This window comes from Mauremys mutica, chromosome 7 (genome assembly GCF_020497125.1).
Source record: "Mauremys mutica isolate MM-2020 ecotype Southern chromosome 7, ASM2049712v1, whole genome shotgun sequence".
NCBI classification, from domain to species: Eukaryota; Metazoa; Chordata; order Testudines; family Geoemydidae; genus Mauremys; species Mauremys mutica.
Window position 1 is genome coordinate 113,375,716 of NC_059078.1, and position 25,865 is coordinate 113,401,580.

The window sequence follows — 25,865 nt, forward strand, 5'->3', positions numbered from 1 at the left end:
TTTGAAGTCAGAAAAGAATAACCCACTGATCTATAGCTAGTATTCTTTGAATATACTATATATATATATATATATAGCACATATATTTTATTCTGAGGATCTCACGGCTTTACTCTGTAGGTAAATCTCAAAATACCCTTCTGAGTTATATAAATGTTGTTATGCAAATCTGACTATTTTGTCTCAGGCGTTCATGTGCTAGTATAATGCTGGGTGTAATAGTTGAAATTATCTCATTTATTACACTAATATTCCTTTATTTGTGTTCCTGTAAGAAAATAGGAATTGCCAGACTGGATCAGACTTGAGGTCCAATTCTGGGCCAGTGTCCTGTCTCTGGCAGGGGCCAGTACCAGTTGCTTCAGAGGAAAGTGCACGAAACCCTGCTGTTTATATCCCATCTAGAACAGTTTTCTCTAGTCACTGTTTTCAGTAAATTGAAGTTTAAGCAATGTTGGATCCACATATTATTTTAACCCATCAAAAATCGGGGCTGCAATTCTTGCATGAAGTAATTCCATATTGGGGTTTCAGAGAAATTTTAACCTCTATGAGCAAAAAGTCCCTCCACGTGGACTTGTTTCCTTATACATCACACCAACCCCGCTCTCATTCATCATGAAATGTTCTCTCTGCGTTGTATGCCTCTGTACATAATACGTCTCTGTCGAAATGGTTTCTGTGGAGAGGAGATCCCCAAGGTAAAATTGCTTCCTGGTTTAGGCACCAAAGTTTGGGGACAAATTGGACATACGGAGAAGGAATGAAATAAGAAGTTTAAACTTTCATTCTTGCGCGGTTTGTCACTGAGATCTCCAGCTGGGTGCTGGTGGACTTCTGACAGCATGAACAAATAAATATCCTGTACGATCATCTCAGAAATCCCTTTCTGAGGCTTCCCAGGAAAATCTAATTCCTTAGCCCAATAAATAAAGGTTAACCACCCCTAACTCAATACGACTAAGAATAAGTTAGTCTGCAATAATCTAAAGCTTTACAAATTCACTTTATAAATAATATAGGGTCTGTTCCTCCAACGGAAGAAAGAGAGAGGAATATCAGAAGGAGATAGAAGCCTATGTCAGAACTGGCTCCACACTAAAGATTTTGCAGTATATTTACCAGAAATCTGAAATAGTCGCACAAAGAGGAATTCACTTTCTATCTCTCTAGAGCAGTGGCACTCGGAATGGCCTGCTGCCTGCCTATACACATGTAGTGATCTCAAAAGTAATAATTTTGACTGCCAATAGATTTGTTTCCCCAAGCCATGTAAGGTATAATAATTTTCAACCACCAGGTGGCTCCTCACAGATGTTTTCGCTAGTGTTCCCCCCTCCTCCCCCCGCCCCAGCTCTTAGCCATCAGTGGAATACAATGTCTTTCACACAGGTGTTCACACTGTCCTTCCCACACAGAAGAATTCTAATACCATCAGGATTAGACAATGGAAGGAAGCTACCTCTACATTAAAACACTGGAGACCCATAAAAGTGATGTTTTCAAATTCAAAGGATCAAATGTGTTATTACCGAAGGGGTGGGGGGGACGGGACACCACAAACAATGAAGACTGCTATTGTTGATGGAAACTTACATCCCCCCCCATGAAGAAAAAAAAAGGGGGGGTGACCATTTGAAATAAGGATCAGATGGTTTTTTCTAGTGAATGGAACCTTCCAAGGAGCGATTTAATTTCCACAAGTTTAACAGCTAAAAGATACCCTGCTGCATTATCTAATGAAAGTCCCGCTGAGATCCGTGCGTGCCATATAAACACAGGGCTGAGCCTGAGAATGGGAAAGATGTGCGAGATAATGAAGACATGGGAGTCATTATGTTTTTGGCAAGGGGTTCTTCATTCATCAAACGCAGTGAATGAAAATATTAAATACTGCAAGCCAGGTTAATGAGCTGTTCCGTTATGATCCTCTCAAGATGTGAGAGCCTCGCACAGGGTACCCTCTCAGCCAGGCTCAGTAGAAACCTGATCATTCAAACCAGAAAACCACTTCCCCCTCTGAAAACATGCTGTACACACCAGGGTTTTTTTTAAGAGTCATCTTCGGCAATGCAGCTAGCTCTGTAGTTCGCCCGGATATTTTTAACGTATATATTGCGTTTTTAAAAGGATGAGCACCAATAATTTTTAGCGAGGGTTTTCTGTTAGCCTCTCTTCCCAGCCCCCCCTCCTTCAAGCATCAACCACCTCTCACAAATCTAACCAGATCTGCCTTTCAAACCAGAACGTTCAATAGCAGTTTCATACAATCATCTGTTGGTAACACAGCAAGCAAAGAAACAGCCGCCAGTTCAGCTATTCACACACAAAATCCCCTCCGAAACCGTGCATTATTTTGCAGATCGAGGTCCCTTTTCATATGCACCGTAGGAGCTAATTACATGTCACCTCGCTCCATTTGCATTTACTCGATTTTCCACATAAAACTGGATTAGGATTTAAAAAATTATTTAAAATGGATAGTTACCAGCAACATTATATCACCTGATAATGCCGAATAAGGCAACGGCTGTATTCTGCCAGTCGCACCATACAGAATAAAAGGCTGTTTGCATATTTGCTAACCCTTTTGAATGAATGCATCTGCAGCTGACCTTTAACAATAGACTCTGAGATAGCACAATCTGTGGGATCAGATTGGAGAGAAGCGGTGAATATTTTACCATTATAATCTCTGCGAGCTCAAAAATATCCTCCCACGGAACCTCCTCACAGCTAGAGATAAACATTCTTTTGTTTCAAATACGCATTTTAAACTCAGGTTCAACCACATGCAACCTGGAGAGGGAACAGGATCGGGATCAGCACGGGGTCTAAAAATCCCCCGTGTGCATTTCCCCCTTCCTCCGGCAATGCATTGCCTACCCCTACCAGGAGGGTAAATGCGACAGGGATGCTCCATCTCCCTTGCTGTTTCTTTCTCTTACCTTCTCTGGCTTTCAGCAAGACCGTATTGGCAACAATATTTTCCAGCTCCATTGACAGTATCAGTCAGCGAAGGTAGCGGCACTGCAGCAGGATGTCAATTGCTATAGGTGCTGCTGGTTCTCTGTAACGACTATCAGCCTCCTTCCTCTAGTGCATTATTCCTCCTTATTCCCCCCTCCTGGAGTTTCCTTTAAGAAAGTCACTGCTAGCTCTCCCCTCACTAATATTTTCTCCCCCTCTCTATTGCTCTGCTACTCCATTCTCCTCCCCCCCCGGCTCTCTCTGATGGTTTAATGTTTCAGATGCTGCTGCCTCCCTCCCTCCCCGGGGGTGTGGTACTATGAAGCTGGTTTCACAGCATTGCGCAGGCGCCATCCTCAACAGCTGGTTCAATCCTCAGCGCTACGGGGCCGGGAATGCTGGGATTTGTAGGCTGAGCGCCTGCTCTTGGTTTTGGCTTGCACCTTGAGGAGACCTCCATTACGTAAACCCAGAGGACGGGGAGTTGCCAGGGCCGTACAGGGGCTATGACACATTACATCTAGCTGTTTTGGGAGGCTACAAATGCAGCAGATCATCTGCATAACATAGGCAAGCAACCAACAGCCCAAGCAATTGAGGGGGTGGGGGAGTATGTTTAATCCCCTGCAAAGTATTTCAGAGTTCCTGGAAGTAGGACACTAGTGGCTGCTCGTTGCTTTTCGGGGGGGGGGGGGGGAATGAGCGACAGAGGAAAGCGGTGGGGAAATCACCATTAACAGGAGGCTTCCATCACCCAAGTTCAACGAAATGCTCACATTACTTCGGAACCGCTGAAGCTCGGTGGAAGGCTGGGAGAGCGCCATGCCCAACGCGTCGTGCAAAAACGCTTCCACGCTCCCTGGGTTTGCACGAAGTTATGAATTTACTGCCGACGTCTGCGCAATGGAGACAAAGCCAGGCAGTCTCGTGTATTAGTCTTCTCATGTGTTCTCTTTACGGTATGCTGCGGGGGGGCGGGGGAGAAAGATGCTTTGCGCACCATAGACTGTTAACGATTGTTTCCAGAGACCCTTGCTGAGTTGCATAAACCGAGCCGCAAAGGACGCTTGGTTTCCTGTAGGTCTCACTTCTTCAGAGGTTACGGACCCACGAGCAACGCGATTCAAACGAGTAGGGGTTGGGGGCAGGCGCTTCGTGCATTTCTCTGTTCTCAGTAGTGATTTATAACGCTACTTTACCAGCAGCAGCTGGGCTCGCTCCGCGGAGTTAATCAGCCACAGCCCCACGGCAGAGTTCAGCTTGTACTGGGGCGCCATCCAGTGGCTCGTGGTAGGCAGTGTCTAATGGAGGTAGAGTCGCCAGGACACGAAGCGAAATCCTGTCTCCATTACAAGCAATGGGAGTTTTGCCATTGACTTTATTAAGGCCAAGATTTCGCCTCCTCAGCTTAAAAAAGTCGCTCCCAGCGACTTGAACTGAAAGGAAGTGTGCTCAGCAACTGCAACAGTCAGGCCACCGTTTTTAAAACAAAAGTGTCCTTACCTGTATTATGAACAACTGCATTATTACTTACTTTATAGGACATGTGCTTACTGTGTGCCTTTTATAGCTAATGAAAACAGGCTGATCAATTTCACTTTTGGATTTGGGTACTTTCATTTCAAGTTGGTTAGATGCTCATCTATCAGCATAGCCACAGAATAGTTAGTTTGCAAACTAGGGAATGTTTATCCAAACCCAAACATCTTTAAAAACAAACAAATCTTCCTAACCAGCAGTGGCTTTTTAAATGTTGTTGACATCTTAAAATTGTGGGTTAGGAAGCATAAGGAGATCTTGTCAGTTTGACTGCACTTTTTTCCTCCTTATACAGCCATCCCTAAATAACTCCACTAACTTAAGTGGGAACCTTGCTTTCAGCTATGTTCACGTAAGACCATTAATTTCGGGGGGGTCATACATGTGTAACTGAAAGGAACATTTAGCCCAGGGGGAAATTTTCAAGACTAGACAACTTGAATCCTACCTCTATTCCTGTATTTGAATGTCTGCTATATAGAACAGGTGCCATATATTAGCATGATTCTGATTTTATTTACACCTCTGTGAATCGAGTCACTCCACAGAAGCCAAGGTAATGACAGCCACATAAACAAGATCAGGACCAGACTCATTACATTCAATGAACCCCCTTCTTATCTGCATTAATTAAATCCTTGTGAAGCGACCCAGATTAAAGTGCTCAGCATCTTCTTGCAAGTATGATATAATCACCATGTCTTCCTATCTTTGTGTGCATGCTGATTATACCCCAAGCTAAAGTTATATTCCTTTCTGACAGCCAGGCAAAACTGTCTGGGAAAAATGATACTCAGACCTCCTACTACATTGTGATTTCTGAACATAGTGAAATGGCATTTTTTATCACAATATTAAATGCTCTTTTGCACATGATGTCAGCAGGGGCTGCTACTACACTGTCTTCCAAGTCATCTTAACATGTGAGCAAGTGCTCAGTTAGTGGGGAGACATGCTATGTTTCGGTTAGTTATTTTTTGTGTCAGAGATGCAAGGTTCTGGAGCTAGAGTGCTTCCTGGGAAGCAGGCATTGGTGTTGGGCTAAGACTCCTGAAAGAGATTACCCCATATGCTGTTTGACCACCTCTGTCCGAGGTCTAATGTTTATGTGTAAGTAAAAGACATTTAGACTATAGCCAAACTCTACATCAAATTTTTCCATTACTGGGGGGATGATATATAAGACCCCAAACATCTGCTACCCCTCAACAGAGGGATGATGATGAGGTCAGAACAGGACATTGGTGTCAGAAGACAGGGCAACTATTTTAAATAACATTTTTCATATTCAAACAAATGAAATACAAGTGAAACCATTTTCTTTTCTTACCTCATGGTGCAGCTTCTTTCTTGAATTCATCCTATTCACCCTCCCCACAACAGGATACTTGAGCAGAAGCAAGTTTACAATAAGCAGTCACTTGGAAGTAGGTCTTCCATAAGCTGAAGTGGTCATGTAAGCCCTGATCTTGCCAGATGATGTACAGTCCTATGCCCACACATCAGTGAGGTAGGGGCAGGGGTTCACTTGTGAGGAACAGCTTGCAGGATTAGTGCCTTGGCCTCCCACCCCCTGAAGTTCTCACTGCAGCCCGCAACATGCCAAACAACCTTAACTCCCGTTAATACTAATAGAACACATGTGCACTCAGCACTGTCCAGGAGCAGACTCTTAATCAATAGGAAATATTTTTTTCCTAGGAACTTGGGGCCTGCTCAGGCATCCATTGAAGTCGATGGAAATTTCACTCTTGCTTGTTGCAGGAGGCACCACAGACTGAACTTTTAGGACCAGATTTTCAAAATAGCGCAGCACCAACCATCAAACCCTTATTTAGGTGCCTAAATGAAAAGCTCTTTTGAAAACCTGGCCCCAGTTTGTGGAAGCTGAGCACTTAAAAACAGACCTACATGCACCTGCTGAATCAAATATTGGTTTTGCCACTATATACCCAAGGAAGTTTCATTTCACACATGGCAGAAGAATCTAAAGCTGCTCTAGGGGATGGAGAGATGGATTGAGGGCTACCTGCTTTGTGAATGTGTTTTTTATTGTACTTCATAGGGAAAAACACTGCAGCTTTCATCACATATGCAACAGATGCACCATCTTCTGAAGTCCTATCGCATGTGTCGTTTGCCCACACTTTGAGCTTGTTGGGGAAGTGAATGCTGAGGTCATCTTCACATTCCTGGTAATTGAAATGCTTAGCCCACCTATTGCTGTTAAAAATAATGGGGAGGGGTTTTTTGAATGATTAAAAACCATCACCCTAGGCATCTTTTTTCGTCAGTGTACAAAAAATAAAATGGAGACAACCCCTTCTAAATAAAACGCTTTTAAATAATGCAGCTCAGTGCAATGCTTTGGTGCTTGATAGAGTTAGATTCATAACTTTAAAAAAAAAGTGTCCTGTAGACTTTCCCCTCCATCCTCTTTCCTACATTAGTCTACTAGGCTCCACTTCCACCGTCAAGTCCCCAGTGGGGCTCTGCATGGGCACAAGGAAGTCTGTCCTTCAGATCTGTCTCTACAGTGGAAGTGCAAGAGTGAGCCTGCAGCAATCTACTGGCAGGAAGAGGCCTCTGGCTCTGTGGACGGGCCCCTGCATCTGTGCAGAGCTTGTTACTATACGGGGGCCTTACGTTGTAAGCTCTTGAAGCAAGGACTTTCTTCATCTTTGTGCCTTCTCAGCAAAGTCACAGACAATTAAATTACAAACAATAGTAGCAAAGGGCACCCAGAAACAGATATCTTCCATCCTGTGTTAAATGGACCATGTACAGAGAGGAGGGGGTAGTTCAGTTTCCCTGTTTTCTACTAAGGTGAGGAAAGGGCTCACACAAAACAGGTCAGTGTTAAGATATAATCACTCTTGGAGCTGGGGGTACGATTCCAGGCTCATTGAGCTAATAAGGGTAATAGGTAATAATTGGAGATATACCAATCTCCTAGAACTGGAAGGGACCTTGAAAGGTCATGGAGTCCAGCCCCCTGCCTTCACTAGCAGGACCAATTTTTTGCCCCAGATCCCTAAGTGGCCTCCTCAAGGATTGAACTCACAACCCTGGGTTTAGCAGGCCAATGCTCAAACCACTGAGCTATCCCTCCCTAGCTAGTGTGCTAAAAACAGCACAAGCAGCAGGATAGGCTAGCTGTCCTGAATACATACTCTCTGAGACCCTAGGCATTCACTCAAGGCACCTAGCTTGCACTTCTTTTCATAATAGCATTGCTGAGAGGAGGTGGGCAAAATGCACAGCCTTAAATGGGGATAGATCTGGAGTATCCAGGTTGAATCTAGGCGCCAATGCCTTTCCAGAGAGGTACCCTGTCCCACAGCAGCATGGCTAGCTCAGTGGCCAACCTCTCAGTGATCCCCCCACTATGCAGTTTTCTCCCCTCCTCTACACATCTAAAGGAGAAAGTTGGGGGAACCCAATAGAAACCAAGGATTAGATGCCAACACTGTTCTGAGCAGCATTCACTGTTGAGGAGATTTTCATCTGAAAATCCCTGGTTCTGTTCCCAGCTAGGGGAGGACACTACCTAGAATAATCTAATCATTCTGCTCCCCTTCTGTTACTGCTCTGAAATCCCATGCCTCAAGTGCATGTGTTACATTGCCCTGGAATTCCAGTTCATGCAGATAGATTAGGAGGCAGGAGGAGAACGGGTGTCAAGGCTCCACTTCTTCCTTTGTCAATTATCTGCCTACTTCCATGAACTGAGGCCTGATTCTTCTCACAAGTGTGGTAGAGGATCAGGCCCCTAGCACAACTGTGCTTCCCTTTGTAGCAAGGAAATGGGGGCAGGAGGAAGAGAGTAGCCTAATGTTTGTGTGTGTAGGGGGGAGGGAAATATTGAAGCTCAGATGAATAAAGGTATAAATAAAGGAGATCTATTTAAACTCTTACAAATTAAGGTATTTTTCATTTAAAGCAGCTCAGAAAAGCCTCACACATCCCCTTAAAACCTTTAAGGACTGCTGGACATCAGGAAAAGCAGGGCTGGCAGCCCTTTCGTTTATAGGAAAACAGGGGTTTATAAATAAAATGCTGACAGCCTGAACTATAAAGGCACAAATGCATCACTGTAACAATAAAAGGAGGGCAGCTAAGCAGAGCGCTATGAGCCATTATAATAGATGAGTCATCAGCAGGGTGGGCTCACAGATCTAGAGCCATGAATGCTGCAGCAACACCCAACTTTAGCCTGCCTCTAGAGCAGCAGCCTCCTGGCCTGAGGACTGTACATTGAAAGTGTCAGGATAAGGCACCATGCGTACCAGGTGCCTTTGCCATCTGGAGGAAACATCTCTCTCTCTCTCTCTCTCTCTCTCTCTCACACACACACACACACACACACACACACACACACACACACACACACACACACCCACACACACCCCATCTCTAAGCTGGCCTATGTTTGAAAGTGAGTTAGGTCCAGCCCCGCAAATTGCTGAAACCCGCCCCCCCCCATGAGCTCCCACTGATGTTCCATGGCAGTAGGTTGAAACCGGGTCCACCCGGGGGGGGACAATTTGCCCCAGGCCCTGCAGGGATTCCCACAAGAGGTTTTTGGGGCCCCTTCACTCGCTCCAGGGGCCTCGGAAAACTCTCGCGGGGCCCGGGCCCCAGGAGCTTCTTCCGCTCTGGGTCTTCGGTGGCAATTCGGCTGCAGGGGGCCCCGCCGTGGGTCTTCGGGGCACTTAGGCGGTGGGTCCCAGAGCGGAAGGACCCCCTGCCGCCAAATTACCGCCAAAGCGGGGCCCCCCCACTGCCAAAGACCCCAGGCCCCTGAATCCTCTGGGCGGCCCTGGTTGAGACTAGGCTGGCCTATGCAACAGCCTTTGCAGACAGTGTACCATATAATGTTTACAGAGTCCTTTGCATAAGGAGAGAGGCTGCAACATAGCAACAGCACTGGGGTGATGCAGCACATTCTCAACATGAATGACTGCCAACCCATCTCTTTGTTTTGGTTTACATCTATGAAATATGGAATTTGCAGGTCCCTGTAACTTCTCCCACGGTTTCTAAATCCCTTGTGTGATCATGTTGTCTTGAAGCAGAGAAGTGACTAATAGCAATTTAAGTACTTTGAGTGCACTGACTGTCAAGAAGACAGCCAGAAGGAAACAAAAATAAAAATGGAGTTGTTATTCAGAAAGTGGCCACATCAGAATCAGCAAGAAGTCAGACGTTAGCTTCACCACGGCAGTGGGAGATGGGAAGGGGGAAAAAAAGAGCCCTTGCCCCTGTCCCTTTCTCTTCCTTTAGGGATCTATCAAATTTGGAGTGTGGAAATAGTTTGTTCACTGGTAGTGATCCTTTCAGATGCTAAGGTGCTTTAAACCCTCAACTCTCACAGAATCATATAGCGATTTTCATCAAGAGATCTTGAAGTGCTTTACAAAAGGAGGCAAGTATCATTCTGTGCCTCAATTTCCCCATCTATAAAATAGAGATAAATGGTAGATATTTGCTAATGGTCACCTAGCAGGCTAGTAGCAGAGCCGAAGTCCCAGTCCAGTGCCCACTACATCACTTGGCTCAGCATCTTTTCTGATTAGGCCCAAATGCCTGATCCAAAGTCCCTTGCAGACAGTCAATGGGAAGTCTCCCCTTGCCTTAAGTGGGGTTTCTATCAGGCTCAAAGGCCTCAGTCCAGCAATTGATAATATGTAGCTGGAAGTTAGTGAGGCTCTACCTGGGGCCAGTAGTCTGCCTACCCATGATCAGTTGTGGGACGTTCTGAGCAGAGAACTGTTTCTCTCTCTCCTAGGATCTCAGATGTCAACCACATCATGTACCCTGGTGTCAAACTTACAAAGTGAAGCACAAGAGCTGAAAGCCAGCAGAACAGTAATCAAGGCCACAGTTGGAAAAAAAAATATGGAGCTTTAAATACCTTAATTTTAGTACCTTTTTACCAGCAAATATTGATTTAAATCAGAACCTTGGATTAGAGGCAATAAAAATTATTTTATCTTCCTGCATGTGCTATTTTCGCAGCTACAGCAGGTAGCAAATGGTGATGATTGTCAGCCCCTTACTAGAATTTCTTTCCCATACAACTTCCCCGCATATGAAACAGAGGCTAACTAAAGAGGGTCTAATGAGCAGAACACTCACGTCACCATATATTACTGAAAAAACAGAGACCATATCCTTCCCCCAGAAGGTTTTTATACAGCCCTTAGTGTCAGAGTGCCTCAAATATTTGGGAATACAGTGATAATAAATGGTACAAGGAACATATTTAGGAAGCCCAACTGTGACAGGCAACCATCCCTTTGTGGCACAACCTGCCTCTGCACGTATTGTTCCCTTAGTTCCTCTTTGATTCTTCAAGAAATCATTTCAAGGCCAGAACCCTTCAACCATGATCTCCCCTTTTTGAGGTTTCATTTATTAGATCTCTGACAGCATATCCAATTCATTTTTATTACTTGGAGTCCAACCTTTGTTCCCTCTTGATTCAGGGTTACCACAGCCCTCCTTCTGGACCTGTGCAATATTTCAGGTAGGTAGTTTTCCCTCTTTGAGCCTGGAGTCACAGAGCCCTTTTTCTGGAGTGTATTTGATGCTTCCCATCAGCTCTTCCTCTTATGTGAGGCATCTGTTTCTGGGATGTGTGCTGATAACTCAAGTGGGTTTTCCTCCCTTGGGTCAGGAATCCCACAATGCTTCTTCTAAGGTCTGTGTGGGATAATTCAGGCTGGCTAAAGCCCTTAATCAGCATTTTCGGAGCTTTTCCTCCTCTTTGCCTTTGCCACCCAGCAGGCAGGCCACAAGCAAACTCCCCCTTTAGATCTCTGGAGGCTTCTCTCTTATTACTAGGCCAGGCCTAATTTAGCCACATGTGGCTACAGTACTGTAATCCCTCCCCTCTCCCCAAGTAGGAGAGATGAGTCACAGCAGCTAGTCACCACATTATATTTTTGTGTCCCTTTTGTACCTTCTTCCCACTCTCAGGTCTTTTTTCATCCCCCTTTGCTTATGATCTGAACTGCCTTCCCACCCAGGTTTGGCAAGTGTGGATTTTCCAAGGCAGGGAGCTGTGGCAGTCCAGGCTTTCCATACAGCAAGGGTGGCCAGCTTGAGGTGGGGTGTAGTGATTGCGTTTAGGTCTTGTCCAGGATGTGGTGTGGTTGAATCAATGGTTTCTTTGCAGCATGGGGGAGTTAGGGTAGAAGGGTCAAATTCAGGCTTTCCCCCCAGGGTGGGGCATTAGATGTGGGGTGGGTTCAGGCCTTTCAGTGTGAAGAGGAGCTGGATTCCCTGGGTGAGTTTGGGATGGGTGAAACCAGGATGCAGTGAGGCTCAGTCTTCCCCAGGGTGCAGTAAGGTGGCTCTCCCATGGTAGGGGTTGCATTTGGGCTTTTTCAGCGTGCAGGGGAAAGGGGGATACTCTGGAGTTAGGTGCTGGTGGATCCCCTGTGAGTAAGAGCTGGGCAGGTGGATCCTCCTAAGTTCAGACTCGGGGTGCGGGTGGGTGGCTCCCAGGCTCGGCACATCTCAGGGTGCGGAGCGGGTGGGTGGCTCCCCAGGGGCACTGCGGGGAGCCAGGCACCCACCCGCTAAGCTCTGGCTCAGGGCTCCCTCTGGGCTCTCTCCCCATCGCTCTCTGAGAAACCTGCCGCCCTGGGCGATCTGATTCACACAGCCCGGCGGCGCCAGCCAGCCCCGCAGCGGCAGCCAGGCCGGTTCCGCCCCCTGCGCGGCGGCCCCGCCCCGCTCCGCTCCCGGCTTTGCAGCGCCGCCGGCCGGGCCCGCCTGTCACTCAGCCGCCCCGAAGATGGCTGCTGCTGCCCTGCGAAGGTTGCTGAGGCCCTCGGTGAGTGTGTGGGCTCCGCTCCCGCCCTGCCGGGCACGGGGGGGGAGGCTGGCTGCAGGGCGCTCGGGAGGCCAGTTTCTGGGGCACTGAGCCCCTTTGGTTGCAGGGCTCCGGGATGGGTAGGTCACCCCGCCCCCAATCCTGGGGGCACGGGGCTCCCCCCACCCCGTGCACGCTGCATGCTCCCGGCCGGCCCCCTGAGCACCCTCCTGCACGTGCCGAATCTCTGCCCTCTCTCCTTCCAGGTAGCCCGAGCAACTCCCTTGTCCTGGGGGGCCTGCGCGGCTGCCCTGCGGCCCCCGGTTCCTGCTGCCACCGCCGGCGGGAGGAAATGCACCGCTCAGGCAGAACTGCCCCTTCCCCGGCTCCATTTCAGCACCAGTAAGTCCGAGCCACCCCTCGCCGCCGCCGCCCCGCCAAGGAGAGTCAGCCGCCCTAGCGCGTGGCGGGCAAGCGGGTGCTTCTGCCGGGGCCCCCACGTGGGTGGGACTGAACAGCCGCAGGGGTTACAGTGTAGCTCGGAGCAGCTCCCTGGGGCTTGTGGGTCAATCAATCACACGCCTGCAAAATCCATTCCTCTCCGGCTTCCGCCTCTCGCTAACTTCTTCACTTGTAAAGGAGCCCTTCATCCTAAACTGATGTGCGGATGCTGCTAAAAAGGTGACCTCTTGCTAGAGACTATGAGCAGGGCAGGGTTGGACTGTATATTCTTGGAATGGTAACGTCCCCTGCAGATCTGCAAAAAAAAATCTGCAGTTCCACAGTTGTGAAACGTTGATCTTTGTCTGGATAACATGCAGGCAAAGTGACTAAAGTTTTTTCTCTTTACAGTATTGAGTTGGAAAGCATACACTTCTAAAATGTCACCTTTGTACACTGAGTATCTTTGCTTCTCAAACATGTAACCTCCCCCCCATTGCTATAACATAAAAAGGCAAAAAACGTTCCTAACATAATATGATGAGCACAAATAAATATATTCCTACTACAATATGGTGGATCTTGAGCCATTACATGATAGTTGATTCAAAATTGACTAACACGGCTACCCCTCTGATACTCAAAATTGTCAGGCATTCCTATATACTACTCTGGTTGATTAACTTATTTAATAGTTTAAAAGTATCTGTTTAATAGTTTAAAAGTACAGCAGTGGCTCTCAACCTTTCCAGACTACTTTACCCCTTTTAAGAGTCTGGCTTGTGTACCCCCAGGTTTCACCTCACTTAAAAACTTGCACAATCAGACATAAAAATACAAGTGTCACAGCACACTATTGCTGAAAAATTGCTGACTTTCTCATTTTTTTACCATATAATTATAAAATAAATCAATTGGCATATAAATATTGTACTTACATTTCAGTGTATAGTATAAAAAGTAGTATAAACAAATCATTGTCCATAAAATTTTAGTTTGTACTGACTTTGCTAGTGCTTTTTATGTAGTTTGTTGTAAAACTAGGCAAATATCTAGATGAGTTGATATACCCCCAGGAAGACTCCTCTGAGTATAGTTGAGAACCACTGACATACAGTATGATTTATTCTTTCTAGGTTCTTCAAGGTTTGTTCCTGCCGTTACCCAGCATGCCCCATATTTTAAAGGAACAGCTGTTGTCAATGGAGAGTTCAAAGAATTGAGCCTAGATGACTTTAAGGGAAAATATCTGGTACTTTTCTTCTACCCTTTGGATTTGTGAGTATAACATTTTTTTTTTAATATTATCTAGACTCCTGCTCAATCAGACAGAAACAGCATGTTGTGGGTTTCTATCTCTACCAACATTTCATTTGACCTTGTCCTGGGTAGACTTGTCAAGCAGAAAGCATGTGTTTCTAAAGTGTGAATGATAACAGTCGGGGAGGAGATAAGTTTCATACTGCAACAATAGTTCTGTTGGCTCATTTTAAGTGTAAAGCTGGGAACAAATCCTGTTGCCTCTGGAGGACCTCCAGTGCTTCAGAACAGAATTGGGTCCCCTGCATAGGGGGATCCTGGTTGCAGAGAACTCCTCTGCCTGTGCGCCTTGGAGCTCTGAGTCACCATGAAGGCATTTACTTAGGGGTGGGCTATGGCAAAGCTGGTAGATCTGTAATTAAGCAGCTCCAGTAAACAAAAGCTGTTCAGAATGGGAGTTGTGGGTTGCCACTCTCATGAAGTCCTGAGCCCACAATAGTAGCTGTGGAGTGGCTTTGCTGGTGGGGTAGCTGGGAGAGGATTCCATTTTTAATCCCTCCATCCATGTTCCTCGAATGTAGAACTTTTCTGCAAACGATCTTCACTAAGAGCTAGCAGAATGAGAACTCATGAAAATGTCTTGCTTGTTGAAAATGTAGACACAAAAAATCAGTGTACTATTTAACTGCAATTGCTGTTTTTCTGAGACTTGTTGAAACTGATTCAGCTACTTGAAAACTTGAATCAGTGATGAAATAGAACTGTAAAACATGCTACATAAGTAATACAGCAGTGTGTTTTGTGCCTGGAAACCAATGTTTCCTCGTTCTTTTAAAACTTTTTTGTGAAGCTTAGATCTGGAATAATTACAATTTACTTACTTTCTTTTATTTACTACCCTTCTCTTCTCACCCAGCACTTTTGTATGCCCGACAGAAATTGTGGCTTTCAGTGACAAAGCTAATGAATTTCGTGATGTGAACTGTGAGGTCGTTGCTGTATCTGTGGATTCTCACTTTTGTCATCTGGCCTGGACAAAGACACCACGAAAGGTATGAGTCACATGGCTGTTTTCTCACTAACAGCACTTTGGAGAGTGCTATTGAGAAATTGTGTAAAATCCTGTATTTGCTTATGCAAAGATGCTGATTGCCTTCAAAAGAGCACTTCAGCTAGGATTCAACTCTGTGCAGACTCTTACTATCAAGCATAAATTTCCACTATACTTTTTGAATAATCTTTCTCTAATTGAACACAAGTGCATAGAGAGGCATTTCCTAAATATTCAACGTGCATACGTTTATAGTAGTTTATTTTAGGACAGGCCTAAAAAAAAAAGCAAACAAGAAGAAAGAATTACCTGACTGTAGCATTTGACAGCTTTTCTGTGTGTATATTTAATATGAGATCTAATTTTAAGTATTAAACTTCGAAGCACTATCTTCCTCATCTAGTTCTTTTAAAATAAAAAATGTGGAGACAGATAATAGTTCAAAAGTATAAGGCTCAAAAACTTCTTTGCCATATTTAGCTAATAGCTAACTTCTGTGTTTGAAGTAGTAACACAACCAGATACTTTGCTTTCCTGTCCAGTGTATGTCTGAGTACTCTTGAAGCTTACACAGTGTAATTAAATGTTAACTTCTGAGTAAAACTTATAATGCATATTCTATTTATGAGATGCCTTAAATAAAGGCAGTTATTACTTGTGATCTTGTACATAAAATTTAGTAGTTACTACATATCTCTGCTGTGTATGTGTAATTAGTAAGTAGTTAATCAGTAGCTAACTTCTTTCTGATTTAATTGAAACAAAGAATAATAGGCTTGTTAGGAGATTTATAGCATCAGCTGAAAGTTACTGAAATTCCTAACAACCTTGTTTAAGACACAAAAAAGCTTAAAACTTCTTGTGTAATAAGATGGTGCACCGAACTCCTTAAGAGAAGGAGGAAGTGCTAGGGAGGACTTGTTCTTACTGTCAGGTCTCTTTACATTCAGTAATGCCAAAATGATGTTGGTCTTCTGCCAGTAACCAAACTAGAAAACCTAATGGGGCAGTTCAAAAAAAGCTCATATCTGATGTCTTCAGTTGTTGCTAATATGGTTATATGGAAATGCTTCATTGTGTTTATGCTTCCTAGCAAAAGTGTACCTAGGTCAGGACCAGTCTGAAGCTATGTGTAATTGCAGATTCATGTGAAGGCCCACAAGCTGATGTTGCGTTCTCTCTCTGTTATTTTGTAATATGCAGACAGAAGAGAGAACTAATTTTGTTAAAGTCTGTCATGCCTAATATACTTGGACAAAGCTTTGCCTTGGGCAAATCAGTTTGTATTCATATTAAACAAAGTTGGACCAAAACTCTAAAATGGGAATATTGGCTTTGATTTATAAGTTTACATGTGCAGTAGTACTTGGCACCTGTTTCATCCAGGGGTCTGAAAGCACTCTATAAAGGTGGGAAAGTATTCTTCCCATGGTGCCTTTGCAAGAAACGGAGGTTCTGAGAAACAAAGTCCTTGATTTCTTTAACGCTTATGTAAGTTAAGTTATGCACATGTATGAGTAGTTCTGTCATGGATAGGTATGTGCAGAATCAGGGTCTATGTGATTGCCTAAGGTTGCACACTGGTTCATTGACAGTGCCAGGAATAGAAAAGCTAACATTCATCAGTCTCATTTCAAGGATAGGTTATCCTTTGGCGGTCAAAATGTTGCACAATTCAGTACACTCTCTCACTCGACTGCCCAAATATAGGAAAATATGTGCTTGAAATACTGAATGTATTTACATACAGAAAACAGAATATCTTTGACATAATATAACGGTTCAGAAATAAACATTAGTAGCATGAAAAAAATGCAAACATCTGTACTTATATGGATATTCAATTTCTGTAATAAAGTGACATCTCTCTTAGTAGATCATGTGCAATAGATGCTCTTTTATGTAATTAAAGTGATCACCTAGTGCATAAGGGGAAATAATTTTCCCCAAAATCTTCCCATTGCTGTTATGGGTGGTCTAGTACCAGCTGTGTCAGCAGTCTGAAAATCATCCATGTAGAAAGGCTTCGTGCTCAGGGAGGTGGATTTTTTTTTTTTAAACCAGCAATTAAGTTTGCTCAAAGCATGTGAACTAATTATACCATGTTAAGAGCCTAGTTTAATAAAGGCTCAAGAATGAATGTTTTATCAGTGCTGTGACTCCTGAAGGGAACTCCTAGTAGGCAGTGATGCAATGAATATAAAAAACTAAACAGACATTCAGTCTTCACTCTTATTACACTCAAACTTACCCTTCTGTTATTTATTTCTACTAGAGTGGTGGCTTGGGCCATATGAATATCCCGCTTCTGTCAGACCTGACAAAACAAATCTCCCGAGATTATGGTGTGCTATTAGAAGGACCTGGTCTAGCACTAAGGTAGGACCTTGTTCTCTGGTAACCTCTACTGTTCCCTAGTTATGACAGTGCCAAGTTTAAAACTGCATGGGCCATATTGTACGCCCTTTCCCCTCAAAAATCTGGGTAAGAGTGAAACACAGCTTGTCAAACTGGCTCGTTTTGCAGTTTCTGTAGAGTGTTATAGAAGGTGGGGGAAGGGTTTATATGGCCTTATGGAGAGGTCAGGGTGTGACGCCTCTGGAACTTATCTGTCCAGGAACACTTGTGAGGAAAGAATGTTCTGTTCTGTTCTTGAGACTCTCCTAACCCAATGCTTGCTCTCTTCCCTATCTCTCTGAGGGGGGGAGGGAAGGATAGGTTAGAGTAGTACTAAATATTTATGCAGAGCTCCATGCAATTTTGAGGAGGTCAAGCAGCACAGAGGCTCAAATCTGCCCCTTCTTGAGTGCCGATGGATTCCTAGCTGCACATTTATGGCACAGCGAGATTTGCCACATGATGGCAAGGAAGAAAGCATGCTTGGCTCTGCTTTGTACTTTCCCCACTCTGAGGACCCTTTCTGACCCTCTGTATTTGAGGACGCATGAGTTTTGTTTCTCGTTGCTATATAGTAATAGAGAACAATAGTGATCCCAGAGCTCTCTTTAACTCTGCTTCATAACCCCTTTGTTAAAAAAACCCTCAACTTTTTGTCTAAATTATTGGCTAGGAAGGAACTTCAATATTTGTTGCCAAATCTAATTAATTCCACCACTTTAGTTTACGGGTGAAATTGAGACATTCTTTTAAATGCATAACCAGCTATCCTTGTAACTAGCAATTAGACTAAATCCTGTATTCTATATGCAAACAACACTCAAAATCCTTAAATGGATTTTGGGGTGCCTTAAAATAATAGGGAGAAGTGCTTTCAGTACCTGGAAAGCATGGGTGGGATTAATGCTCTGATTATACTTTTGTAACCAGCATCTTTAGTTCTGACTATTGTCGTTACTTCTTCTTAGCTATCTTATTGTGCAAAAAGTACACCTTAGTAAGTATTGTACAAATGTTCCATACACTGTTGTATGAGTGATTTAGAATAACTTCACCTCTATGAAATAGATTTCAGCATGCACAAGAAACAAGATACAGAATTAATATTGCAAAGGTTCTAAACATCTTTGTTCATATACAGAGGTCTCTTCATCATTGATCCTAATGGAATCATCAAGCATCTGAGCATCAATGATCTCCCTGTTGGCCGCAGTGTGGAAGAGACCCTTCGCTTGGTGAAGGCATTCCAGTACGTGGACACTCATGGAGAGGTTTGCCCAGCAAACTGGACTCCAGAGTCCCCTACGGTATGTGTTGGTTAAGTATCACCATCCAAAATATGGACCCAATCCTGGAAAATGTCCCACCTTTTTGCATGGAAAGTCTGAAGACTGGGCACTATAATATGAAAGAACTCATTAACTTAAAAGTCTTTTAAGTTTTCATTGTATGAATTGATGCCCTCACTCTGAACCATTAAAGTGCATTCACAATATACCTCTACTCCGATATAACGCGACCCGATAGAATGCGGGTTCGCATACAACACAGTAAAGCTCTGACATGCTGCTCTGAGCAGTGTATTAAGGGTGTCGGGTCAGGCCATTGCTGAGGGGTTTGATAAGGGGCAGAGGGTCTCGGGGGCGGTCAGGGGCTCCCGCCTTAGGGTCTGGGGGGAAGGAGCTGTGGGAGGGCACTTTTGGGGGCCCCGCAGTCCCAGAGTGGCCCGGGGGATTAGCGGGGGGACGGGAGAAGCCCACTCTGCTTCCCTCGCCTCGGCCTCAGCTGTGTCGCTCGGAGGAGGAGGCTTGGAGGAAGGGATCCCCCCCCGCACTCACCAGCAGCGGTGGAAGCGGAGCAGCCCGGCCCCAGCCCGCTCCACTCCGCCAGCTCCCAGCCGCAGCACTCCGCTTCCTGCCGCCGGTGAGTGCAAGGGGCGTCCTTTCCCCAAGCTCCTCGCACTCACCTGTGTCGGGAAGCGGAGCGCTGCGGCTGGGAGGTGGCAGAGTGGAGCGGGCTGGGGCCGTGTCGCTCTGCTTCCTGCCGCCGGTGAGTGCGGAGGGCGTCCTTTCCCCAACCTCCCCACACTCACTGGCGGCAGGAAGCAGAGTTGCCCAGCCCCAGCAAGCTCCACTGTGCCAGCTCCCAGCCGTGGCACTCCACTTCCCGCCGCAGGTGAGTGCAGGGCCTTTCCCCAGCCGCGTCCCAGCGACAGGAAAGCGGAGCAGGCTGGGTCCACGACACTCCACTTCCCGCCGCAGGTGAGTGCGAGGGGGCTTCCTTTCCCTAACCTCTCCGCACTCACGGCAGGAAGTGGAGTGCCATGACTGGGAGCTGGCAGGGTGGAGCAGACTGGGGCTGGGCTGCTCTGCTTCCTGCCGCTGCCGGTGAGTGCCTGTCAGGGGGCAGAGAGGGATGGGGGGTGATTAGGGATGAGGGTCTCTGGAGGGGGCAGTCAGGGAACAAAGAACGGCGGGCGGTGGGAGGGGGGGCAAAGCAAGTTTGATATAACGCGGTCTCACCTATAACGCGGTGAGATTTTTTTTTGTCTCCCGAGGACCACGTTATATCAGGGTAGAGGTGTAGTAGAAGTTACATAGGGAGAAAACATTCACATTTATATTCTTTTGAGTACAAAATCCCTCCACCCACCCAACACGTATGAGTACATGCCGTCTTCACTTGCTTCCCGTATTAATTGTCATGACAGTCTTCCTGGATTGTCTTGATTTGCCTTGTGTTTTGTATCAGTTTAAATTAGGGCTGTCAGATGATTTTTAAAAATCGCAATTAATCGCGAGATTAAAAAAGATAGGTGTGATTAATCACAGTTTTAATCGCACTGTCAAACAATAATAGAATACCAATTTACATGTATTATAAATATTTTGGATGTCTTTCTACATTTTCAAATATAGTGATTTCAATTACAACACAGAATAGCAAGTATACAGAGCTCACTTTATATTTTGTTACAAATATTTGCACTGTAAAAATGTGCAATCTACAAGTTGAAGAATGAAGGGCTATACAAATGTTTAGCATATCTGGCATGTAAATACCTTGCAATGCCAGCTACAACAGTGCCAATGCGAACGCTTGTTCTCATTTTCAAGTGACTTTATAAATAAGAAGTGGGGGCATTATCTCCTGTAAATGTAAAAAAAACTTGTTTGTCTTAGCGATTGACTGAACAAGAAGTAGGCTGAGTGGACTTTGTTTTGTTTTTGAGTGCAGTTATATGGGGGAAATACCTACATTTGTAAGTTGTACTTTCACAATAAAGAGATTGCACTACAATACTTGTATGTAGTGAATTGAAAAATACTATTTTTTGTTTCTCTTCTACAGGGCAAATTTTTTAAATAAAAAAGTGAGCATTGTACACTTGGTTCTGTATTGTAATTGAAATAAATATATTTGAAAATGTAGAAAAATATCAAAAATATTCAGAATAAATTTAAATTGGTATTCTATTATTAACAGTGCGATTAAAACTGATTGATAGTCCTAATTTACATTTTTTTTAATGTCTTGCAGTTAAATATTTTTCAGTTTTCTTTTTGCAGCTGAGAAGCCTGCACTTCTGTTAAAATACCTTTGTACATTGCTTCTCATGAGTGAGTGGACGTACAGAAATAACTGTGTGGTTTATTAAAGCATAAACAGTATTCTTAAATGGAATCTTAACTATAAAGTCATAATTTTTATCTCCTACACTTTGTGTAAAACTATCTCTTTGTTTACAGATCAAGCCAAGTCCAGAAGCTTCTAAGGAGTACTTTGAGAAAGTGCATAAATAGATCATCAAATACAGCTAGGTGGCAATGAAAGAGTCCTTATTACTGTTACTTAGAAACCATATGCTGGATTTCCTAAGGAAGCAACCGTGATTGCATTTAAGTGCAAATTATTTTTTTTGGTGTTTAAGAAAAATTGTTAAATGCTGAAACATTAAATAGTTACATAATCAACTAGTTTTAAATCATATTCTTGGAGCTGTTTTTCCCCCAGAGAGAGTGCACTGCAGTCCCATATATCTCTGTATTCAGCCATTCTCTTCTTTATCTCCCCCCGTTTATATGTGTCTGTGACTGAGGGGGGGAGGAGGAGTACTGGCCTTTCCTCCTTCCTTTTAAGCAGTCTTAGAATAGAAATGGTGCCAGGCTTTCTGTGCACACATGAAAATTGGACGATAGACTCTTGTTTCTGAGAGCTGGAAATACTGAGCTGTAGAGTGGATGATACAGAGAAATATCTAGAACGTGGTTCCCTTTAATTTGCCAATAGCTCTTTAAGCAGGGATGGAAGAATTCCTTGTACAGATTATGCTCATGTTTTTTTCCAAACTGCTTCCACATGCAAACTTGATTTGGAGGTCAAAGTAACAAATATCTACAATCGTTCAGCTAAGTAGTATTGGAATATAGAACATTAAATGAAGAATAACTGCATTCGGTTTAGGAACTGGTGGAGATGTGAACTTAACTCTAATTGTGATACATTTACTGGCGCTTAATAATTACTGTTTTTGCCTTTTGAAATAGTTGGTCATGCACTTAAATTGTCTGTTGCACTAAATGCAGATTTCCAAATATTGTAGTGCTTGATGTGTAATTATGTAGGAAGATTCACTAAGTCTGTTTAAGATTTAATATGGCTTCCTCCTGAAATGATTTTGAGCATATATTTTTTTCTTAAACTATGAAATCATCAATAAATTAATCTTAAAGCAGACTGTCTACAGTGTTGTTCTAAGTACCATCTAAGTTGGATGTTCTTTCTCCTCTGCTTACCAGAGACTGGGTGTGGTGTTGCATAAAGTTTTATCTCCCACAGCCCCACCTACTACCACTTATAAGCTGCTAGAGGCTACAGATAACTGTAGAAGAAACTGGACCATATGTGTGGCAAAGGGAGCAAAGGAATAGCTGCTGAATAACTGGATAAGTTAAAACTCCTTAAAATCCTGGATAAACAAAATGAATTTATTCAGCAGGGGTACAGAAGAAATAATGTGAAAGAATGAAGGTGGAAGCCTATAAGAGAGACCAAGTTGGAGCAGTGGATAGCTGGACTAGCTAGTTCTTTGCTAAGAGAATATTGCTCTAAACTGTAATTGACTAATCTGTCAAAATGCTACAGTTACCAATGAAAAAGGCTTCTCTTGTATCATGCAAGAGCATGTGGAGTGTTCATTTAGGCACATTGACCGGAAGAGAGTGATAGTCAGGGTATGTCTACACTATGGGATTATTCCGATTTTACAGAAACCGTTTTTTTAAAACAGATTGTATAAAGTCGAGTGCACGCGGCCACACTAAGCACATTAATGTGGTGGTGTGCGTCCATGTACCGAGGCTAGCGTCTATTTCCAGAGCGTTGCACTGTGGGTAGCTATCCCGTAGCTATCCCATAGTTCCCGCAGTCTCCCCTGCCCATTGGAATTCTGGGTTGAGATCCCAATGCATGATGGGGCAAAAACAGTGTCACGGGTGATTCTGGGTAAATGTCGTCACTCAATCCTTCCTCCATGAAAGCAACGGCAGACAATCATTTCGTGCCCTCTTTCACCTGGATTGCCCTGGCAGCCGCCATAGCATGGCAACCATAGAGCCTGTTTTGCCTTTTGTCACTGTCACCCTATGTGTACTGGATGCTGCTGACAGAGGCAGTACTGCAGTGCTACACAGCAGCATTCATTTACCTTTGCAAGGTAGCAGAGATGATTACCATCCCTATTGCACCGTCTGCCATTGTAAATTGGCAATGAGATGATGGTTATCAGTCATTTTGTACCGTCTGCTGCTGTCATGGGTGCTCCTGGCTGGCCTCGCTGAGGTCGGCCGGGGGCACATGGACAAAAATGGGAATGACTCCCCGGGTCATTCCCTTCTTTGTTTTGTCTAGTCAGTCCTGCCTAGAATATGGGGCAAGTGTACTAGAGAACCAGAGAGCACAGCCGCTCCGTGTCAGAGCCCCAGAGATCCCGCAGAAATGATGAGCTTCATGCCATTCTAGGGGGTGCCCCTGCAACAACCCCACCCGTTGCTTCCCTCCTCTCCCAACCTTCCCGGTCTACCATGGCAATGTCCCCCCATTTGTGTGATGAAGTAATAAAGAATGCAGGAATAAGAAACACTGACTTTTAGTGAGCTAAAATGAGGGGGAGGCAGCCTCCAGCTGCTATGATAGTCCAGGCAGGACATTAAAGGGTGGGGGGGAGAGGAGTGCAGCCTCTCGCTGCTATGATAGTCCAGGCAGTACAGAATCTTTTCTTTAGACATGAAAGGGGGGGGGGGTGATGGAGCTCAGCCCCCAGTTGCTATGATGAGGATGGTTACCAAGCCTTCTGTACCGTCTGCCGGGAATGACCGGGAGTCATTCCCATTTTTACCCAGGCGCCCCCGGCCAACCTCACCGAGGCCAGCCAGGAGCACTCATGGGCTGATGATGACAATGGATAGCAGTCATATTGTATCATCTGCCACCGGGAAGGGGATGCTGGTGTTCAGCACTGCAGCACCCCGTCTACCAGCAGCATGCAGTAGACATAGGGTGACATTGAAAAAAGGCGAGAAACTTTTTTTCCCTTTTCTTTCGGGGGGGGAAGGGTGTAAATTGACAACATACACCTTGAAACACCCGGGAAAATGTTTTTGACCCTTCAGGCATTTGGAGCTCAGCCAAGAATGCAAATGCTTTTTGGAGACTGCGGGGACTGTGGGATAGCTGGAGTCCTCAGTACCCCCTCCCTCCCTCCATGAGTGTCCATTTGATTCTTTGGCTTTCCATTACGCTTCTCACGCAGCACTGTGCTGAGTCCCTGCTGTGGCCTCTGTCTATCATAGCCTGGAGATTTTTTCAAATGCTTTGTCATTTTGTCTTCTGTAACGGAGCTCTGATAGAACAGATTTGTCTCCCCATACAGCGATCAGATCCAGTATCTCTCGTACGCTCCATGCTGGAGCTCTTTTTGGATTTGGGACTGCATCGCCACCCGTGCAGATCAGAGCTCCACGCTGGGCAAACAGGAAATGAAATTCAAAAGTTTGCGGGGCTTTTCCTGGCTACCTGGCCAGTGCATCCGAGTTCAGATTGCTTTCCAGAGCGGTCACAATGGTGCACTGTGGGATACCGCCCGGAGGCCAATACCGTCGATTTGCGGCCACACTAACCCTAATCCGACATGGCAATACCGATTTCAGCACTACTCCTCTCATCGAGGAGTACAGAAATCGGTTTAAAGAGCCCTTTATATCGATATAAAGGGCCTCATTGTGTGGACGGGTGCAGGGTTAAATCGGTTTAATGCTGCTAAATTCGGTTTAAACGCGTAGTGTAGACCAGGCCTCAGTGACTGAGCTCTTTGCTCTATATACCTACCAAGAATCTTTTTGATCCTGTCAAACTTCATATTAGTTTAGTTTTTCATAAATGTAGCATTAACCAGATATTTGTCAACATTTAAGATCCTCCAAAGACTTGCACATGCTTCCTCTATGCATTGTGTGCAATCCCATTGAATTCAAATCAGTGCTCTTTGTTTAAATATCAAACATTTCAAGATAGGAAAAATCTCTACTTCGGGTGCATTTTCAGTTGCTAGAACTGAACAGACATATGGTGAGTCACAGCTGGGTCTCACTGCTAGGTAAATTGGAAGTAATTATGTCTTATCTAGTTCAACTGTAAACCCTTTGTGGCAAAGACTTTCTTACTATGTGTTTCTACAAAACCTGCAATGGGCCCTGATAATGTTGGGTCTTTTGGGCACTATTGTAATGCAAATACTAAATAATCCTTAGTTCTTGATTATACTGTACATTTTACATATACTGTATGTGTTCTCTCCCCTGCTTTTTTATGACCACCAATTTGGCTATCATTGCTTCGGGCTTGTCTACACTACAGCGTGTGGTCAATCTAAGATATGCAACTTCAGCTACGTGAATAACATAGCTGAAGTCGACGTACTTAGATCTTACTGCGGTGTCTTCGCTGCGGTAAGTCAACAGCTGATGCTCTCCTGTCGACTCCTCTTGTGCGTCTCGTTCTGGTGGAGTACCGGAGTCGACGGGAGAGCGCTCGGCTGTCGATTTATCGCGGCTATACTAGATGTGATAAATCAACCCCCCAGCTGGATCAATTGCTGCCCGCTGATCCGGCAGGTAGTGTAGACAAGCCCTTAATTTTTTTTTCTTCCAGAAATTCTGTCTGCTGTAGGATAGTGGACACTTGTTTCTAGTGGTCTTAAGAGCTGTGTGAACAGATACCATGACAGGAGCAGTAACTTTCGTTTATAACAACAACAAAAAATGTCCTCCATGGAAGGGATTTTCTTTAAATTAGTCCATTATTCTCCCCACCACATTCTGCTGT

At 44.7% G+C, this 25,865-nt stretch overlaps 2 protein-coding genes and 1 long non-coding RNA gene across 6 annotated transcripts in view; 2 read left to right on the plus strand and 1 right to left on the minus strand.

Annotated features, from left to right (window-relative positions):
- The window catches only part of GRK5 (G protein-coupled receptor kinase 5), a 224,545-nt gene extending 220,175 nt beyond the window's left edge, over window positions 1–4,370 (minus strand). For 2 of the 4 annotated variants that reach the window (XM_045023312.1, XM_045023308.1), the window contains exon 1: window positions 2,949–3,736. In XM_045023312.1, coding sequence (XP_044879247.1) covers window positions 2,949–3,000 — 52 coding nt within the window. In that variant the 5' untranslated portion in view covers window positions 3,001–3,736. The other 2 variants (XM_045023309.1, XM_045023310.1) reach the window with 2 other exon arrangements.
- On the plus strand, window positions 3,793–10,417 carry LOC123373970. Its single transcript, XR_006580958.1, has 3 exons — window positions 3,793–3,929; window positions 6,575–6,704; window positions 10,301–10,417. It is a non-coding gene; the product is annotated as an uncharacterized LOC123373970 (long non-coding RNA).
- A 1,810-nt stretch (window positions 10,418–12,227) lies between these two features.
- On the plus strand, window positions 12,228–22,218 carry PRDX3 (peroxiredoxin 3). The gene is made up of 7 exons (XM_045023313.1): window positions 12,228–12,355; window positions 12,601–12,736; window positions 13,912–14,053; window positions 14,952–15,087; window positions 17,362–17,465; window positions 18,625–18,790; window positions 21,233–22,218. Exons 1-7 carry the CDS (start codon window positions 12,317–12,319, stop codon window positions 21,284–21,286), a joined length of 777 nt encoding a protein of 258 aa, XP_044879248.1. The 5' UTR covers window positions 12,228–12,316; the 3' UTR covers window positions 21,287–22,218.
- The last annotated feature ends 3,647 nt before the right edge of the window (window positions 22,219–25,865 follow it).